This window comes from Peromyscus eremicus, chromosome 13 (genome assembly GCF_949786415.1).
Source record: "Peromyscus eremicus chromosome 13, PerEre_H2_v1, whole genome shotgun sequence".
NCBI classification, from domain to species: Eukaryota; Metazoa; Chordata; class Mammalia; order Rodentia; family Cricetidae; genus Peromyscus; species Peromyscus eremicus.
This window is the reverse complement of record NC_081429.1, coordinates 13,720,675-13,734,855: the sequence shown is the minus strand read 5'-3', so window position 1 is coordinate 13,734,855 and position 14,181 is coordinate 13,720,675. Positions and strand designations below refer to the sequence as shown.

Sequence of the window (14,181 nt, the reverse complement as noted above, 5' to 3'; positions counted from 1 at the left end):
AAATGCCACTGAAATCAGAGGCCTGGCTGACATCTGGACAACACACAGCCCCAATACAGCAGAATAAAAATAATGTCTCCAATCTCTTTTTCACCTTACACTTTACTAAATGTCATTTGATTTGATTCTGACAACAGTAGGTAGGACTACCATTAATTTCACCAAAATTTGTTATGAGAAAAAAAAAAAGTGACGCCTAGTTGAAAAATGGGGGGAAAAATCAGTTTTCAACCATAAAAAAAATCCTTCATATATGAAAATAGAAACACAAATTATCCTCCACAAAATGAAAAGAAGCTTTAGCCTCGGTCCTGATGAGCCAGGGCTGCTAAGTGCAGTGAAGTTCATACAGGAAGGTGCTGGGCTGGAATGTAGACACCAGGTGATAATAGTTTCCAAAGTAGACAGCATAATCTGAGGGGTAATACCAGCTCCTTGTGTAAAACAATGGAAATGGGATGAGTGTCTACAATAGAGCACTTCCTGTTACCACACAATAGGAGGAACAGCCAGTCCAACGGAGTAAACACCAGGAACCACCCATTGTTCACTGCTTACCAGTGAATTTCTCCTGTCGGAACTGCAGATCATCATCACTCCTCATGTCTGTCCACAGGAGGGAGATGGGCCAGAAGGAGCCCAGGCTACTTGTCACTTTCATTTTAGCTCCTTATCTTAAAGTGACTACCATAATACCTCAATTTCTTACAGATGCTGTTCACTATTTTGAATCACAGATCAATTATCTAGTTCAAAATGCCAAGTGCTAAGGCTTCTGGTGGACCTGACCTGGTCAACCACTCCCTGCTCATGGACTTTTCCATGAATGTTAATAACATGGGAGTGGACAGATAGATGGTCAACCAAGCTGTTCCAACTATACTGAATGAACATCACGGGGAAGAATTGCCTTCAATTTTTGCTGGGCTGGTAATGAACAAGGATGTAGCCTTGATTGCCATAGACAGCCATCCTGTGAGTATGAGGAAAAATACAGTAGCTATAAAGTTTGTGTTATGTTAACAGAGCGAGAAGACAACCAGGGTCACTGACATTATTGCAGAGAGCAGGGTGACTGGAGTCAACTCTGCCTTTAGACTTTAAGAAATGTATAATGACTGTTCTAACAGTTTAAACCAGTTTTAATTGGTATTTTCTTGTCTACAATGAAAATTACAGCTACAAGAAGATGACAATCTTAAAGGGAACAATACCAGAAAGGATTGCCTCCAAAGGTACATTACAGATACATGGATGTCACAAACCTCTCTGGTAAGAAGAGATCTTAATATTAGTTGTAAAGCAAAAGTCATTGTAAATTATATTGAAATACCCACAAAAGGAACACAACTAAAATAGAAAACATAAATAAAAACCAAAATAAAGCATAGTTAGAAATTATACAATGTTTAGAAAAGTTATAAAAGTACGTTATCTTCTAGGGTCCATGACCTCTGCAGTCACAGGTAGTTAACTTGGTTCATAGTGCTAGGCAAGATTTCCGTCCCAATGAGCAGGCCTTAAGTTCAATTACATAGCTATCAGTCATACCCAAGATAAAAGTGCTTATCATTGAACCACTGGGAATATCCTGCTGGGCCAGTCACCAGCGTGAATCACAGGCTTTACAGCTGGCTAGGATTAACAACATTTCTATCTTGGCAGCTTGCATAGGACCTTTGGGTGCTATTACCACTAGTCTTCAAGGTGATTCCTTCAAGTCCTGTGTCCAAAGTGTGTCGTGTCTTCAGCAATAGGTCCTTCAAGTTCTGGGAGGCGACCAAGAGCAATGGCAGTATCCTATACTGTTTCGGGAGTCTTTTGGTCTACGCTGATCAAATCTCGAAGTTTCCCATTCCTGGAACTGGGTTTTTTTTTAGACAGTCTATGGCTTTTGGGAGAATGTAATCACTCCAGGTGGCATACAGCATAACTCCATTTAAGTTCTACATCTATATGCATGTGTATATATATATACTATTTTTAGAGTAAACATAAAATAATGTCTTCCCACAGCATTTTCAAATATCCTAGTGTTATTTACTCCTCCCCCTCCCAGGTCAAGTCTCTCAATAGCTAATGAGTTTGAAGTTAGATTACTTGAGGAACTTGAACTTTAGCTGTCAACTATTGCATTTCTGCCATGTACAAACACTGAGCACAAACGCCGTCTGCTTCTGTCACATGACCATTCCCCTTCTGCCTCTATTTCCTGATCATGACTGTTGAGCACACTTCTTTTTAATACAGGTTGCTGGGATGCCCTCTGACATTTGTCAGTAGTTCAGAATGGACTGTGCACCTCATAAAAATCTGCCAGCAGGAGACTTTAAGATCTGAGATATAGGGTTCCTAAGGGTGAAAGAATGAAAGGTAAACAATGAAGAATAACATCTCAGGGTGACTGGACAATGCCTCTAGCTTGGCTTCCTCATCTCTTTGCTGGCTAGAGCATCACGCTGCAAAAACAAATACCTTTTAGCATTTAAAAAAACTCTTAAACTCCATGTCTCCTGAGTCCTGTAAGAAAAAAATATTTTAGACAAACTCCTATAAATAGTGGTAACTATTTTGCTGTTATAAAACAGACTCTCTGACAGTGTGTTTTGAAAAACAATTCTAAGATTCTTGCAAAAGATGAGCTTACAAAGCAATAGTACTGATTTAGGTGAATAAAGTGAAATCACAATTACTAAATAATACTGAGAAAAATGAGTGTTAGCATATTTTTTTTTTTTTTTTTTTTTTTTTTGGTTTTTCGAGACAGGGTTTCTCTGTGTAGCTTTGCGCCTGTCCTGGAACTCACTTGGTAGCCCAGGCTGGCCTCGAACTCACAGAGATCCGCCTGGCTCTGCCTCCCGTGTGCTGGGATTAAAGGCGTGCGCCACCACTGCCCGGCTGTGTTAGCATATTTTCTAAGGGGGAAGACAATAAACTGCTATGTGTATGGTCATTATTAAGTTTTATTAATTATTATTTAATATAAAATGTTACTGGAGACTTTCTATTTTGAAACATAAAAGAAAACAAAGAATGCAAATAAAGCACTTTACATTCAAGTCACTCTTATTCTAGAAAGAATTTTAATTCATTCCACTTAAAAAATAAAGTAGTATCCTCACCCCGCCATAAGCACATTAATCACATATTCACATACAGAAAACTAACATACATTCGTTTACAAGATACATCACCATATAATCCATTTACATTCAAGTGAAGTATATGAACTTATTTAATTGTATACATTTGTAACTTTTGTATCTCATCCCTTTTAAAACAACCAAGATAATATAATATGCCTATTCTCTACAAGTCAGTTCCTGTAAGATGATTTAAGGTTAGAAGTCACTTTTGAAGAATTACAATAACTGTATCTATACAGTAAGGGTCCAGTAGTACTAAACGTAAGTTGAAGCTACAGCTGACTACTTAAAGTCCTGTCACATCCAATGTTTGAGATTGTTATTTAGCAGGCTGCACTGTTTAGTTTCTAAATCATTTTAAATGTTTCATACAATTATTTCTGCATCAAGGGGAAAAAGCACCAAGGATGATGATTTCTTCTTTTTGTAAAAATATTAGATGAAATTAACAGTGATCTCAATCTCCCTTCCAAATCTTATCATATATAAATGGCATTTACTTACTATCTTTGAGTTTTTTGGATGAAATCAACAAATACATTGAACATAAGAATGAAAACACAAGAAAGATATCATAAATGACACTTATTAACAGCAGAATTCAGTTTAACATTAACAACTCCCATTTTGGATCTGAGTCTATAGAGGTCTCAAGAAAAACTCTGAAAATCAAGTGTAAGATTTACAAACTTATCAGTTACAGCTCATAAAGAAAGTCTAAAAAATGCCTTTCTTGCTAATACAGAAAAGAAAACTTTTCTGGATGAACCAAGTACCTTTTATGGTAAAGAAATGTATAAAGAAAATATTTTCTACAAATGAATTTGCAAATTTATGTGTATAAAGGTATAGTTCTCCCACCTGTATTTGTAATATTTTAAATAATTTATAATATAAAATTCAAAGCACAAATTGAAAAAAATAATTCATGTTCTATATTTTCCAGTCAATAAATATTGCAGCATAGGATATAGTAACGATAACAAAAAAAAATTCTAATGTAAATGGTCGACGAGCTCTCTTTGGAAATGCACTTTAAGAAAAGTCCTCAACAGGTGATCTTGCCTGTCCAGTCTTACTGAATGCAATCTTGTGGAGACTCAGGTATGCAGAGAATCACCTGATCAGAGTGCACTTTGGTACCAGTCAGCCGGATTTTGCATCCTTTGTCTGTGCCACAGGCACATGGTAACCATCACAGTGACAGCAGCAGGTGTCATGAATTTTTCACACACAGAAAGCTGACAGACATTATTTTGAACATTTCTAGATCCTACCAAAGCCCTTCATCAGAATAAAAACACAGAGTCCTCTGGTTTTCGAGGTGTTTAAAGCAAATACACAGATGTATAAAGTCAGGTCTGGTAATGCATGTATCACTGGCTCTGACCAGCTTCAGTCAAGGTTTCTTACAAATCTTTCACTAAGCAACAAGTCCCTTTTTAAGTATGGGAACTTTTGATTATGGTGTCAGTTCATCTTTTTTTCCCGGTGCTTTTCTTGTGTTCTTGGCCCTCAGTTTTGCCAGCTAAGCTCTTCTTCCGAGCTGAGGTAGCTGCTGGAGATGGCCCGCTGACTACTACACAAACAGAAGAAAGAAATAGTGTCGTTGGGATACACACAAGTCATCAAGGGTAAAATAATGTTGGTGGAGATGGGCTATTTTGTTATAATTATAACATTATAAGCTTTCAATATAACATTTTAACTTTTTAGAACTCTACACCAATATTGAAAAGTAATGACAAAAGGCTGTGTTCACAAAACGAACTTTTTAGTTCATTCTATATTCTTCATGGCAAACAATCATATCAACCATTTTAAGTACAATCCATTCTGCTAATCTCATTTATACTTGTGGCCAGCCTTTCCCCCTTAGCTCCTGATACAGAAATCCAACTGGTCATTAGAACTGTCTCTACTTATATCTGAAAAGAAATATAAACTAAACATGCTTAAAACTGAACATATTTCCCCTATAGGTACCATATCCTCTTACATCTTACATCTCATTACTATGCAAGGCTGCAAAATTGGAAGGGCAAAAGCACTCTTTCTTGAGTCAGAACTTACTCTGTGTCTGTACCATTGTCAAAGCCAGGACTAACCAGAGCTACTCTGAGTGCAGTCACACTTCTACTATGCAAGCATAGGCTTGTCAGGCTGACATTTCTGCTGTGGATTATACTCATTGTTAACAATTAAGCTGATTGGCTGATAGCTTGGCAGGAAGAGATTGAGTGCGAGAGCCAGTCTAGGAGAATTCTGGGAAGAGGAAAGGCAGAGTCAGAGAATCGCCGATAAACTCAGAGAAGCAAGATGAGAATGACATACTGAGAAAAGGTATCAAGCCACATGGTTAAACATAGATAAGAATTATGGGTTAATTTAAGTGTAAGAGTTAGCTAGTAACAAGCCTGAGCTATCGGCCGAGTATTTATAAGTAATATTCAGCCTCTGAGTCGGTTATTTGGGACCAGATGGTCAAGACAGGAAACGTCCGTTTACACATTTCTTCATATGACAAGCAGTCAGCCACAAAGAAAGAAGAACAAATATAACAACAGTGTTTAAAGGCAACAGAAAGTGACAGAATTGGATAGTTAATAGAGAAGAATCAACATGTATAAGAAAAGAGCAACACAGGACTGCTCATTCTTTTTAATCTCATCATTCCCATCTAATAGCTTTTAGTTTGAGAACTGGTCTCAATCTCCATCACATAATTCAGCTAAAACTCCAACATAAAAGACAATCTTACTAGCATGAAGAAGCAGATGACAAGTATTGGGACAACAGCTGACAGAAAGGGAGAAATTGTAATTCACACATAACTATGATTAGTTAATCTATTGCCTGCACAGAAAGCCTCAGGTAGTGCAGGCTGAGTTCAGCAAATTTAACTCTTTACTTTTAAAATAAAACAATATTCTTTGGAAAAATATAATTGAAATACCAGAATGCAAAGTTTCTATAACGTATTATTTATAATGTCTAGGATATAATTAAAAAGTTACTGGATATAATTAAAAAGTTACTTAACATACTAAGATTAATGTATGGTATTATAAATATTTAACATAACAAGAAACAGAAAAACATCTTTCTTGTAAAGGAGAAAACTGACACAGACCAATCAGGAAGTGAATAATTTAAAAAACAATTTTTTGAGCAGCAACTTCATGCTCAGTGGTAAAATAAATCCTTATGCTCATAACAAATAAAAACTTGTAAGTCTTGGAAGAAAACCTAAGAAGAATCAAATAGAATGCTTCAAATTAAAGCATAAAACTAAAATAACCGAAATAAAAACTGGTTGGATTTAACAGCCAACTGAGGCAAAATGAAAAGTGTTCAAGTGTTCTACTTCATGGAAGGAGGTATAGACAGGAGGAAGAAATGAGGATCATACCAAGAATACAAAGAGAGAGGAAGGAAGATGAAGAGCAGGTGCACATAATCACACTGCTGAAAGCCAAACACCCAGAGAAAACACTGGCACAGGCAGAGAAAACTACAAGTGCTGATACGTGGACAGTTCAAATTAACTAGCACTTCCTACAGAAACAGTGGGAACTAGAAGACAGTGAAACATCAGTAGGGTTGTCAAGGAACAAATCTGTTCTATCCAGAACGAGAGCAAAATTACCTTGCAAGAATAGGCAAAGACATTTTTTTGTCATGATAAAATGACTATGTTGCCAACAGAGCCACAGTGTAAGAAATGGCAAAAAGTCTTGGGCTTAATGAAAGCAGTCAGGATACAGACTTCAATGAAGGAATGAATGACAAACTCAGAAAACAGCAACTGTGGACAAGTGCAGTGCCGTATCTCCCCTCCCACTTCACTTCTTTAACATAAACTATTACTTAAGGGAACTGTCACAGTACTGCATTTTACTGTTTATACTGCATGTGAAATTAACACACACACACATAGATAACTAGAGAGAAAGGACAGAGGAAATGAAGGTAAAAGAAAAAGTCAAGGAATCTGCAAGTTTCCTATGTATTATTTATGATGACACATAATTAACTCAAAGTAGACCACAAAATGCTAAGAATGTGCATTTAAAGCAATCAATAAATGAATACTGCAAAAATACAACAAAAAGCAACACACGTATTAAAGTGAAATTCTACAGATTACTGAATCAATTCAAATAAAGCAGAAAAGAATAAAAATATGGAAAAAAACAAAGAAGTCTTGTTAATAATTACATTGAGGGTCAGTGGAATAGAAATACCACAACAACAAATATGGCTGATAGTTTTTAGTGATTTTTAATGTCAAATATATTCTGCCTATAAGATAATTTAAATACTTAGATTGAGTAAGCATCAGAAAGCTGAAGAGTTATACTCAGATCAAATAAAATAAACTAAGAGCAAATATTACCAGAATCTAGAGAGAAATTTCATGGTGATAAATGGGTGAACAAAATAATACCTAACAATTGTATATATAGCCATTAAATTATAGTTCTCTAAAATATACAAAACTAACATTCATTGAATTCAAGGAAAAGTAAATAATTCTGTAGCTGAAACTGCCCTTTATATTATTGATAAATAACCAAATATTTCCTCCTCCTGTCTATAGCTCCTTCCATGAAGTAGAATACTTGAACACTACAATATCAACAACCATGATTTTAATGAGTGATACAATTTCATCTGTTCAGATCACTGAACTCTACTGAATACATTTTTTGTTGTTTTTGAGATGGTACTATGGATCAAAACCAGAGCTTCCCATATGCACAAGTCTTATTTAAAAGACAGAAATCCTATAAAATGTTTAATAATTAAGAATTAAACAATAAATTGGCATATCTGCCCTCCATTACTAGAATTTACTTAGGGCAAGTTTTCCTAAAAAAGGGTATACTAGACATAAAGAATAAAGGTAAAACCTACAGGAAGAAGTGGAAAGGAGAAACCAAGAGGAGGAATCCTTCAAGAATAAAGCAAGCAGAGTAACAAGTAAAAGGCAATCTTTTAAAAGGCCAGAAAATTGATGAATCTTTAGTGAGTGCAAGCCAAAAAAAAAAGGCAGAACGCAACGTAGTATCAGATACAGCAAAACAGTTATGAAGAAAGAGCAAAGTGGACATCATAAGACAAAATGAATAAATTCCCTGACAAATGTGAGTCATCAAACCTGCCATAAAATGAAACATAAAAATTAATTTTTAACCAAGAACTTAAGGTGGAAATTAAAATCTTATAAAATGTATTTAGAAAACACAAAAGGATAAATATTTCCCAGATCTTTTATGAAAATACCACCACTCTGACAGTAGCGCTGAAAAAGACATTCTGAACACAAAACTACAGACCAATGCCTTCCCATATGTGACACAGAAATCCTCACACCTGGACGGAATCCAGTTTGTTCTGGCGGTGGTTTCGGTTTCTGTGTACCACATAGCATGAACAGGGGAGCATTCACCTCTGAATTGCAAAAGTGGCTTAATATTTTAAAACCCACTTATAACACATTCAACACCATTTTAACTTTGCTACTCAAATATGTTCATGCCGTGCATTTACAGGGTAATTAGTACGTAAGGAACAGCAACGTGTTCTGCGATCCCAAGAGAATTCATACCTTTGGTCCCCTGATTACTGGCTCTGCTGACTGACACAAGTCACACCTCTTCGTCTGTTTTTTTCATTGTCATGGACATAAAAACAATACAAATTTCTTAGAAAGGGGAACTATACAAATGTCAGTTTTGTATTGTATATTAAATGCATCAAAATAATATTTAAGCAACTGTGCAGTGTTGACCACTAGCGTTATAGCCCTTATTTGTTTGACTCTACAAGACTCAAATCTATTTAAAATACTGACTGATTCATAAGGCAGGAGTGCCATGATTTATCTGGCAGAAATGAAGGTTAGTTATAGCCAAGAGCAATAAAAGAAACTACTGTTCAGTGAATGTTTATAATGTAACCAAGTATTTTACACATGTGTGTTCACTTCGGACAATGCCGTAAAAGAATCACTACCCAGATTTTCTTAGTGGAGACTAAGGATTAGCGTCAGGCAGGTCACATGACTAACAAGTAGCAGAGCTGAGATCTTAATTAATATGTCCTTCTTACTCTAAACCATAAACTCATAATAAAAAGAGTATCTAAAAACACTAAAACCTTGAAAAGAATCACATCTCTGCCATGAGTTTGTATAATGAAACCAAAAAATGAACGGGGTTAGAGTATCAATCTGGGATGGGGAATAGGGAGGAAGATTATCAGACCAGAAAAGCAGCATTAGAGAACAGGAAAAAATATGAAGATGGAGAACATCTTTGGCAGCCATGGGAGAAGGATCAACACACAATCACACTGGCAAGAAGTTATAACAAAAATGCTAACAGAAGAGCTGAATTTGGGAGTCACATCACCAGACTACAGACGGAAGATAAAAACACCGGACAACATAAAATGATGCCTTAGGACCAACAGCTATGGGGGGAAGACAGGGAAGCAAAAGCGGACAGGAGGATTACATAGATAAGAACGTGTATAAATGAGTCATGATAATAGGTTTTGAATTTGACATCACTACTGGGAAAGCAGTAGGAAATGGTCTGATTTTACATCGTCAGACAAACACTACCCCGCCCGCTGTTACTGCTGTATGGAATCCAGAGTTCAAACACATCTCTAACCTGCTTTGCCGCTTGCTTTAGTGCTCTTTAAGGCAGCCGGTGGCGTGGGGAGGATCTTTGCAGGTGTATACGTATTTAGGGAAATTTTTCTTCTCATTGCTGGACTGGCACGTGAGGCCATAGAGGCTGAAAGAAATAAACAAAATATAACAACTTCCTACCAAGTCTGTCTTAACACTATGAAAACCATTTTTTACTCGCATTTTTACAGTCTTCGGAGTTGAACCCAGGACGTTATATTTGCTGGGAAAGTACTATGACACTAAGCCTTAATCCTAGCCTTTTATTCCTCCTTTTTACTTTGAGACAGCCTAAGATGCTCAGGCCGGCCCTGTAATTCACTCTTGCTCAGGCTAGTCTTGAAATTGTAATCCTCCTGCCTCAGTCTTCTGAGAGGGTAAGATTACAGGCCTATGCCACAAGACCCAACTACAAAAATTCTAATGACATAATATAGTAAGTAAAAATATGCCCAATAATTAGTACAAATAATAGTATATAATAGAAAAGACAAGGTTCACAGTCAATTCAGCCAAGTCATCTTTCTAATAGAAAGGCAGTTCTCTCACAGTCTTAACTCCAAACAATGTTTATACTGCAACTATATTATTTCAACAGTACATAGCAAAGAACTCCTCCCCCAAACCCACATAGAAACATATTACTTGTATTCTGCTCTAAGAGGCCCTTAAAGGGATGGTAGGGAGCCATGGTATAGCTTTATTGCCTATAACAAACAGTAATTTTAAAAAGAATCCTAATGACAAGTGTAGACTTAGGGATTATTTATTTATAAGCATCTTCATCTACTGACATATCATAGCTAAGAAAGACTAACTATCGTAAGCAGTCCAATACATCACATTTTCTTTCTTTATTACACAGCTGAGAGCTATCTTCCCTGGAAGGGAAGGGGATTGATAGCTGCTCTCCTCTGCCACAGCCCAGCTTTCTACTCAACATGGAGACACTGAATGGTGCAGAAAGAGTAGGTGAAGAATTAATCGTTGGCCATGAAGTGCTATGGGAAAAGATGGGACACAATGCAGGGAGCACATGGGGCTCACTTGTATGAGTGTCTGAGCTCACTGTCAATACACTGCTGTCAGTCTTCTTCAGTTACAACTTCGGAAGTTTGTCCTCGGTGAAGAAAGGCCTTCTAACACTACCAGATTAGCAATGTCTTCTCCTTTGCTATAAACACCGCAGAATCTGTACAGTTCTGTGCTTACTGGGAATTATATATAATGTAAACTCACAGTACTTATACTAAGTATAAATTCTGCAACTGGTCTATAAAATATGAGATTCAGATATTTCATAACTGGCAGCACATTTTATTTAGTAGTCCAAAAGAACTGGAGGTGGGGTATAACAAAGGCTTTAGCAGAGCTGGGTTTTAGTACGGTTTAACAACTGAGAAGTTGATTGTCCTTAACAATGTCCAACTATGATTTTTTACTTTGCCAGGAAACTTTTCTCAAATACCATGTTAAACATAAAACGTATCAAAGCAGATCTGCTGGATGAAAAAGCCACGGAAGATAAAATGTTCTAAACATTCAGCTTCCTTATTTGTGGATTTTCAGTGCTCGTTGGGAATCTAGGTTATGGTCCAATGATCTAGACTGCCTCAGATGTCTACACAGTCCTATGGACTACATTATGTGATATACCTTTTCATCTGGTTCTTTTAATAGCTAACAGCATGAAATTTTAAGAAAGCCAAAAGTCTTGAAGTACAATTTGTACTTATGATGTAGAGAAGAGTTCATCAGAACAAACAGGACAGGAATCTAAAATCACCTCATTAATGTCATAATAATACATAATAATGAACTGGATTCACTAACTACAAAAAATGAAGCCATCATAAAATAAGAGCACTACAGAATAAACCATAAGATTATCTTTTTCTAACTATTATATTAAATTTTTCCTAAGAATAAAGAGACATCACTCCTGTATGACCTTTAAGTCATGAACTACAAACTTTCTAAAATTAAATAGTATCAATAGCTGCCTGAAGCCTTTTTCACTTATGAGACTCATTCTATATTCTCTAATTGAAGAGTTGAAAAGCCCAGCCCAGGGGAGCAATAAAACATGAGGTCTAAGGGGAAGCAATACATGATAATAGAGCCTATTTGGATGATCTATTCTGAGGAAACAGCACTGTGTGTTTTATTAAGTTATACATAACATAAATGAGATTAATTATCTTTATTTTCCTGACTGTCTTATTTATAACTTATTTCGTTTGGAGTACTATGGATGCTTAGAACTGGACAATTCATATGTAAAATCTGAAATTAAAGCCTGCCTCCCAAGGGCAACTCCAAAGTGAAATAGTTTGGAAACATCTTCATTACCACTACTGATTGACAGCTGGCCTATAGTACCAGAAGCAGAAGAAATGGCAAAGGGTATCATCGCCTTGAAGAAATGGAGGGACGTCATTAGGACAGATTAAACTGTGGCCAGGACTCCTCAGATGCTACTCTATATGATACTGTTTACTTTTACTGTTAGAAAAAAGATTTGGGAATAGAATCAAGAAAAGTGGTCTATTACACATGTGTAACACAAAGGAATTACTAATATTATTCCCTTACCTCTGTCTCTTTTAAAATCCCCACAATTACCATTGAATTTGCATTGTTAAAATTTGGGCTCCATTCAGATAATATCTATTGTCTGATAATTAACTAATAATGAAAGTAAATTCCGTACACATTTCAGGGACCTTGCGGAGAACTTCAGTTGATGGAGAAGCAATGGAAGCCAGAAAGTCATCCACTTGCTTTAAAAACAGGGCATTGTGAAGAGTTTCCAGAGGACAGATCGATGGGACCATGGAATACAGCTCAAAGCCTAAAAGAGAAGAAATACAGAATGGAAGAGTAAGGCTGGCTACTTCAAAACTGAATCATTATAAAGGAAGGCAACTTACGTAGGACTGGAGAGTGAGTTCAGGTTCTTACATGCAAACACACAAGGTCTTTCCAGTCATGACACCAGATGCTATGCAACATGAAACCAAACAAGATATGACCATGATCACTTTCAATGTAACCAGACAGGACAGCATGCATACAGTCCTTCACTGTTGCTAAGACCTAAGGTAACAAGGAGAAAATCTGGGGTGTGGGGGAGAGAAATTTTCACCTTACATCTTTCAATGTCAGATCTGTTTAACAGATGAACAAGCTGATGCCATATTTCCCTGAGACCAGGATGTTACAGTATCTATTTCTACAATTAAATAATAATGAAGGTAAATTCTCACACAAATTTCAGGAGTTAATTATGTAGTTAATTGCAAAGCACAAATTGTAATTTTCCTCTAAGGCCAATAACACCCTAACATGATCCTTGAGCAACACTTCCTCAATCAGGCTGGACTTAAAATTCTGAAACATTCCTTTACTAAACACCGATAATTCCATTTTTGGAAATCCCTGGTTGAACAAAGTTAGACTATGTGAAAAGCAATACAAAGTGCAAGTATATCCACATTTAACCATTGCACAGGCATACAAAATTTCATGATGAATCATGCAGCATTGTGTTAATATAATCAGTGACACAAAAGCACTTATACATACAAATTACTTTTCTAAAACAAAAAATACTAGTTCTTCATTTTAAAAATAAAATTACCCATTTAAACTTTATTTAACTGAATGGCTTTAAAAATTACTTTCATATACTTTTAAAATAACAAGTGTTTCCCAAAATTCAAGCTAAGTCTTCTCTGAAGAAATAACTCAATACTCAAATTTACATAAAAATAGAGTATTACTAGTTAAAAAACAAGTTATCTAAACTCAGACTGCAAAATACTCTTTTCAACATACATACGCTCATTTTGAGATTACATGCTACTGGATTTATTTAAAATTTGGGAGGAACTCAAGAATTGCTGGAATTCTCAGTTGAAACAGGGGAACTTTTAAAAAGGGAATTAAGTATTGTTATGAAAATAACCAAAGGATTAAAAAAATTAATGCTTGATTTCCAGGTGCAAACCAAAGCATGACAGACCGTTTCATGTAATGTTAAACAAAACAAAACAAAAGCAGCAACACAGGACCCCAGCAGCAGCTAAAGCACCTCACTCAGTGCGCACTGAGGAATGAAGCTCTCCAACTCCTTTTCTTCTTAAATACAAGTGGCCCATGCAAATAAGCACAAATCCTTTCTTTGCAGCTCTCTAAACAATATGCTTTTCTCCTTTCTCCGGGTGCTCAGCCATCTTTTGTGATAGTGCCTTTCATTTGCCTGCTCAATTTCAAAACAGCAAGTGATGTCTGATCAAATTTCTCTAGACTACACTCTTGCCATTT

The 14,181-nt window shown here is 36.2% G+C and overlaps 1 protein-coding gene across 10 annotated transcripts in view; it reads right to left on the bottom strand.

Annotated features, from left to right (window-relative positions):
* Positions 1-3,064: 3,064 nt before the first annotated feature.
* Positions 3,065-14,181, bottom strand: part of Ppip5k2 (diphosphoinositol pentakisphosphate kinase 2) — a 66,339-nt gene continuing 55,222 nt past the window's right edge. For all 10 annotated transcript variants that reach the window (XM_059278277.1, XM_059278278.1, XM_059278282.1 and 7 more), the window contains 3 exons: positions 12,566-12,706; positions 9,833-9,958; positions 3,065-4,725 (listed from right to left, as the gene is read on the bottom strand). In XM_059278277.1, coding sequence (XP_059134260.1) covers positions 4,622-4,725; positions 9,833-9,958; positions 12,566-12,706 — 371 coding nt within the window. In that variant the 3' untranslated portion in view covers positions 3,065-4,621. The remainder of the gene's footprint in view (positions 4,726-9,832; positions 9,959-12,565; positions 12,707-14,181) is intronic.